This window comes from Cupressus sempervirens, chromosome 9 (genome assembly GCF_028749045.1).
Source record: "Cupressus sempervirens isolate cs-2001-9-10 chromosome 9, ASM2874904v1, whole genome shotgun sequence".
Classification (NCBI taxonomy): Eukaryota; Viridiplantae; Streptophyta; class Pinopsida; order Cupressales; family Cupressaceae; genus Cupressus; species Cupressus sempervirens.
In genome coordinates, this window is record NC_143126.1 from 587,937,598 (window position 1) to 587,944,685 (window position 7,088).

At 38.4% G+C, this 7,088-nt stretch overlaps 1 protein-coding gene across 2 annotated transcripts; it reads left to right on the forward strand.

The window, feature by feature from the left end:
• The first annotated feature begins 220 nt into the window (after positions 1–220).
• Positions 221–4,748, forward strand: LOC149540051 (pentatricopeptide repeat-containing protein At1g11290, chloroplastic-like). Of its 2 annotated transcripts, XM_089801245.1 has the most exons (3): positions 227–2,536; positions 2,705–3,987; positions 4,188–4,748. In XM_089801245.1, exons 1-2 carry the CDS (start codon positions 520–522, stop codon positions 3,901–3,903), a joined length of 3,216 nt encoding a protein of 1,071 aa, XP_089657371.1. In that variant the 5' UTR covers positions 227–519; the 3' UTR covers positions 3,904–3,987; positions 4,188–4,748. The 2 variants fall into 2 exon arrangements, with proteins under 2 accessions (XP_089657370.1, XP_089657371.1); XM_089801244.1 differs by having other exon boundaries at positions 221–3,987.
• The last annotated feature ends 2,340 nt before the right edge of the window (positions 4,749–7,088 follow it).

The following is a 7,088-nucleotide window of genomic DNA, read 5'->3' on the forward strand; positions in this document are numbered from 1 at the left end:
CAAATTATATAAGAATAGATCCACATCCCATTATATGTAAGAAAAAAAAATTTAAGATTATAATAATTATTAAAAGAATTATAAGAAAATATTTAAACAAAATGAAAACTTATCTAGAATTATTCTTATGTTTTTAATCTAACATATTTTTAGGAGTAAATTATTATTTAAGAAAGTATAACAATGTCATATTCTTTTAGTAATCCAAAACAAAATCATACCTTATTGGACTTTGAATTAGTGAACACTCTTTTAAGGCCATTCGAGCATATTGAGTTAAAATGAGAAGAAGACGAACGGCTGCTTTGGGTGTTGTACCAGAAGCAGGAGGAGTGAAACTGGTGCTGCCGCCTGCAAGTTTTCAACCAACGGAAAAATGTTGGAGTTGGCCTTACAACTCTATCACATTACAAATCGTGAGTACGAAAGATTGAACAATCCATTGAGTGGTTGGTACTGTAACTTGTTGGTAAATTGGGTAATTTCAAGCGAAAATGCTCACAGATTGAAAATGTAACTATGAATGCACAATTTTCACGCTCCAATTATGTCTTGCAATCCACCACTCATCTGAATCTCTCAGCATTATGTAGAGAGGGTCAGTTGAAGGAGGCGCTGCATATTCTGCTTACCAGACAAAACCCGCCTGAAGAATCCTCTGCATATGTTCAATTGTTGGAAACCTGTATTCTCAAAAATGCCCTTTCACAAGGGAAAAATGTGCACTCTTTCATCGCTCACAGGGGATTTGCATTTGCTACCCAACCAAATTTTCATAATAGGCTTATTTACATGTATGTCAAGTGCGGAAGTTTGGTTCATGCACGAAAAGTGTTTGACCATATGAGAGAACGCGACAGGGTTTCATGGAATACGATTATTACAGCATACAGAAGACATGGGTATCCTCACGAGGCAGTCGCACTGTTTCACTATATGCAACAAACAGGTTTCCAACCTGATCAGTTCACATTTGCCAGCGTAATTCCAGCTTGTGCTAAAATGGGAGCTTTGGAACAGGGTATGGACATTCATCAAAGCATAAATGAGAGAGGAATTTCGTCAAATGTTGTGGTTGCAACTGCCCTGGTAGATATGTATGCGAAATGTGGAAGGATAGACAAAGCGCGTGAACTGTTTGACGAAATACCTCACAGAAGTGTCATTGCATGGAATGCAATGATTACAGGATATGCACAAAATGAATTTGTTGAAGAGGCTTTAGAAACTTTCGAGAAAATGCAGTTGGCGGGGGTAAAGCCAGACTCTACTACCTTTGCCAGCATACTCCCTGCCTGTGCCAAAATGGGAGCTTTGGAACAGGGTATGGACATTCATCAAAGTATAAAGGATAGAGGAATTTTGGCGGATGTAGTAGTTGTAAGTGCACTGATAGACATGTATGCAAAATGTGGAAGCATAGACAAGGCACGTGAGCTGTTTGACAGAATGAGTCAAAGAAATGTGGTTTCATGGACTGCAATGGTTGGAGGATATGCACATAATGGATTTGTTGTAGAGGCTTTAGAAACTTTCAAGCAGATGCAATTGGCAGGTGTAAGACCAAATTCCACATCGTTTATCTGCATCCTCCCTGCCTGTGCCAGAATTGGAGCTTTGGAACAGGGTATGGATATCCATCGAAGCATATTGGAAGGGGGGTTTTGGTCGCACATTAAAGTTGGAAATGCACTGGTAGACATGTATGCAAAATGTGGAAGCATAGACAAGGCACGTGAATGGTTTGACAGAATGCCTCAAAGAAATGTTGTCTCGTGGACTGCAATGATAGCAGGCTATACACAAAATGGATTTTGTGAAAAGGCGCTAGAAACTTTCAAGCAAATGCAATTGGCAGATGTAAAACCAAATTCAACCACCTTTGTGAGCATCCTCCCCGCCTGTACCAAAATTCAAGCTTTGGAACAGGGTATGGGTATCCATCAAAGCGTAATAGGAGGAGGTTTTTCATCAGATATTACAGTTGTAAATGCTCTCGTAGACATGTATGCAAAATGTGGAAGCATAGATAAAGCACAAGAATTATTTAACAGGATGCCTCAAAGAAATGCAGTTTCCTGGACTGCAATGATTGCAGCATATGCACAAACTGGATTTGGTGAAAAGGCTTTAGAAATTTTCAGGCAAATGCAATTGGCAGGTATAAAACCAAATCCAACAACCTTTATCAGCATCCTCCCTGCCTGTGCCAAACTTGGAGCTTTGGAACAAGGTATAGACATCCATCGAAGTATAATGGATAGAGGATTTTCGTCAGATGTTGTAGTTGCAACTGCCCTGGTGGATATGTATGCAAAATGTGGAAGCATAGACAAGGCATGCAAAGTTTTTGACATAATGCCTAATAAAAATGTGGTCTCATGGACTGCAATGATTGCCGGATATGCACAAAATGGGTTATCTGAAAAGGCTTTAGAAATTTTCAAGCAAATGCAATTGGCAGGTGTTAAGCCAAATTCCACAACCTTTGCCAGCGTCCTTCCTGCCTATGCCAAAATGGGAGCTTTGGAACAAGGTATGGACATCCATCAAAGCATTAGGGATAGAGAAGTTTTGTCTGATGTTGTAGTTGCAACTGCACTAATAGACATGTATGCAAAATGTGGAACCATAGACAAGGCACGTGAACTGTTTGATACAATGCATCAAAGAGATGTAATTTCATGGAATGCAATGATTGCAGGATATGCACAAAATGGATATTTTGAAAAGGCTTTAGAGACATTCAATCAAATGCAATTGGCATTTGTAAATCCAAATTCCACAACCTTTGCAAGCATCCTCCCTGCATGCGCTAAAATGGGTGCTTTAGAACAGGGTATAAACATCCATCAAAGCATAATGGATGGAGGATTTTTGTCAGATAATACAGTTGGGAATGCCTTGGTAAACATGTATGCAAAATGTGGAAACATAAGCAAGGCACGCGAACTTTTTGACATAATGCCTCAAAGAAATGTCATCTCATGGAATGCAATGATTGCTGGATATGCACAAAATGGATTTTGCATGGATGCTCTCAAAATATTTGAATCAATGAAGAACTTTAGAACTTATCCTGATATTGTAAGCTTTGCTTGTGTTTTATATGCATGCAGCCATGCAGGTTTAGTGGATAAAGGCTGTAAATATTTCAATGTCATGAATAGCACCTATTGCATTACACCTTCAATAGATCATTATGTGTGCATGGTCGACCTTCTCGCCCGTGCTGCCTACCTTGAGGAGACCCTAAACTTCATCATTAAGATGCCAGTCAAACCTGTGGTGGTGGTGTGGATGTGTTTTCTTGGAGCATGTAGATCACATATGAATATGGGCTTAGGAGTATTTACAGCAATGCTGCTTTTTGATTTGGATCCTAAAATTGCTGCGACTTATGTTCTTCTCTCAAACATGTATGCAGAAGTGGGATGGTGGAGTGAGGCTCAAACTGTAAGGAGATTAATGAAAGATGAAGGAATAAAAAAGATACCTGGGTGTAGTTGGATTGAAAACAATAAAATGATACATGTTTTTTGTGTCGGAGACAGATCGCATCCACAGACACGAGAGATCTATGCAGAGTTGGAGAAACTGGCTTGGGAGATGAAGGAATCAGGGTATTTTCCAGATTCAAGACAGTTACCTAATGATGTGGAAGAGGAGGAAAAAGAATTATTTCTCTGCCACCATAGTGAAAAGTTGGCAATTGCATTTGGTTTGTTAAACATGCCGCCTGGAACAACTATTAGAGTTGTTAAGAACCTTCGAGTATGTGCTGATTGTCATACTGCAACAAAATTTATATCCAAGATTGCTGCAAGAGAAATTGTTGTGCGAGATGCAAACCGTTTCCATCATTTTAAAGCTGGACAATGTTCTTGTGAAGATTATTGGTGATATTAAATGAAGCAATCTGGAAAATAGGCTTGAACTGCAATACTGTGCACCATGTTAGAGCTGCAGTAATACTGACTGGACAAGGTTGGTTTTATTTCTTTTCAATTTCTAAAAAGCTTTAAGCTTTTGTTTTGTTCGACGTATTTGTCAATGTAGATCATGTTGTTGCCTTTGCAAAATTAGGTGCATAGAGTGCGATGCACATCACTCTTTATATACAACTGTTAGGGTATCTATCAAAGACCTTTTGTGATAACATGGACATTTCATTCAATTGCTTTCAGGACACCTGCATGTGTAATGAAAAACTGGAAGAGGAGAAGGCGGAGAATGGAGAAAATCAAAAGATGAAAGACTCTTCCAGTAAATGGAAAGATGCTTGGCCAGTAGGAAATGGGAAAGCAGGGCTCACAATCTAAATTTTCCATTTTGTATGGTTCTTTTGCATAGATTAATTTTATTTAGTCTATTAAAATCAGCCATTTGAAATTAATTATACATTTGAGGTATATAATTTTTAAGCCGATAGGCTTTTTCCCTAAGAGAATTTCGTCAGAATTTTTTGATTTTCCGACGTTGTCGGATGCCAGAGAAGGAGATATCGGCAGTGTCGGAAGCCGTTTATTCAATACGGCCGTCAACAATCCCGTCCTTGCCGCCCACTAATATTTCTTCTTCGTTTAAAATCTGATAGGCGGTCTAATCGTTAACCATTCGGTCATATTTTAAATCTATGAGACGAGTACGTGTTCTGCGAAACATTCCCCTGGTTTAGTATTTTTAATTTTACTATAAGAATATAGAAAACAAATTCATTAGTAAAAGTATATGATTCGTCAGCGTAACTACCAAGCTTTATATAAGGCAACAATAATCTAATGCCACTTAAGTTTTACCAACAACACCTTACCGCAGAAATGTTATTGTTTCTCAAATTACATTAACCTGAACCAATATCAAATGGAAAAATTGAAACAATTAGTTTTCCCCACACAAGGAGCACCTGAACAATTCAATTATGAACACCACACGCGCAAGAAGAACAATCAATTTCATAAATCATAATTCAAGATGAATGATTCTTTTGTTAGAAAAATATTTTTATAAAACTGTCCAAACTATCTCCTCGGATCAATAAAACAAAGCAACTCTTCTATTTAACAGCCTAATCGCCATCGGAATGCTGAATTCACAAGAATATGTCATATTCAAACAGGTGTTGATGCAGATTGAAACCCTAGATGCTACGACGACACGAGGCAGTGTCTTCGCCAATCCTTTCTAAGATTATGTTTGGCTTTTCCGCATGAGTTGTCTTCACTTTTTAGGTGATTAATTATTTTCATTCTAAATGCGGGAGAAAATCTTGCGTAAGTACACATTGTGATATGATATGATATGATAGATTTTAATGACGTCCATGAGACTAAAGTAGTCTATGGGACCCATGCAATCGCCCTCCCGAGTCAAGAGCCAAACTAGTCAGTTGCAAAGTTTTGGTTAATTTGTCTCTTCTTCTCTGAATTTTGATAATCAACTCCACTGTTCTTTTCACTTGATCTTCCTCAAATAAATAGTTGAAGTCCTTGTTCTGCAGAATTTTTGTATAATCAGATCTGATGTCGTTGTAAGCCAAGCATTCCATGACAAAGTGTTGCTCTGTCTCCACTTTTCCCATATTGCAAAATAAACCTGTTCTGTCTGCCCACTCTTCCTTTGGAACTTGCCATCTACCAGTTTCACATCGCAGCTGATGTGAACTAGTTCTAATTTGTGCCATCAACATTTTTGCTTTCTAGTTAATAGGTGCCCTTATATAGGCCTTTTCATCATGACTAGAAGTGGGATTAAATTCTTTAATGTAATAAGATTTTTTCCTCCCTATGTGTCTTGTCCACAGAATATTGCGAAATTTTTCATTGACAAACTTTTTTATTTCTTTAATGTTATCCGAGCAAGCTTGGATGTTGATATCCCATTTTTGCATCCATTTGTCATTTTGTTTCATCCATGTGCTTTTCCGCCTCACAAGTTTTTCTTCTATTACCAACTTGGGCCAACGATGTGTTTCTAGACCTTGGGTTTTCTTTAAATAGCTTAGCATTCGGATCAATGCGACGGCTTCTAATGGAAAGGAACCCACCTCCGCCAAAAAGATTTCATACGGAACTGTGGTCTTGACTTTAAGATTGTATGTGATAAAGTGTTTTTGAATTCTTTCTACTTGCCGCCATTTCTATTTGGACATACTACCGCCTCACACTTCACATTCGTATAGAATAACCGGAGTGACCAGCAAACCAAACAGAGTTTTCATGGTCGTCCAATCCCATAATTCTGCGTTCCTGCACTTGTTTTGTAAAGAGTATAACGCCTTCCAGCCCCCTTGGATCCTTTTCGATCTACAAGTATCCCAGTTGAGTTTGTTATGAAAATCGATGCCCAAGTATTTGTACTCTTCCACAATCTCAAGGGGGCTATTTTCAAACAGAAACTTGTCTTGTATGCCCCTATTCTTCTTTAGTGAGAATATCATAATTTTGGTTTTGCTAGTGTTAACTTGCATTCCTACATCATGGCAAAAAAAATCTAGTGCTTTCAAGTGCTCTTTCAAACCTTTAGTTGTTCTAGCAAGAATTATAAGATCATCTGCATATAAAAGCAATCTTATCACGAAGTGGGCCAGCTGCACCCCCTCACCATTGGTCTTGTTTATCCACTCTTCTAACTTGTCAATATAAAGCCCGAATAGTGTTGGAGAAAGCGGACACCCTTGCTTAACCCCGATGTTGCTGTCAAAATCTTTTGATATCCCTTTTGTCGTTCTGATTTTAGCTTTGACCTGCTCATATAATCTGTAAACCGCTGACCTAAGTTCTTTAGGGACATCCAGCTCTACCATTCTATCCCATAATTTATTACATGGCACTGTGTCGAAAGCTTTTTTAAAGTCCACGAAACAACAAAAAGCCTCGTTCCCCGGAGTGTCCCAAACTTTCTCTATCAAATGCCTGAGAGTGATGCCGTGATCTATAGTAGAGTGTATTGGTCTAAAGCCTGCTTGCCCTTTTGCACGTTTGCCTTCTGTTTCAGCCCAGTTGCTGATTTTTTGTTCTACCAAACTACCAAATAACTTGCCAAATAGTGGATTGATCATGATGGTTCGGTAATTAGAAGGATTGTTT

Coding starts and splice junctions, on each gene's coding strand:
- LOC149540051 (XM_089801244.1), top strand. CDS start 520: ATGAATGCACAATTTTCACGCTCCAATTATGTCTTGCAATCCACCACT.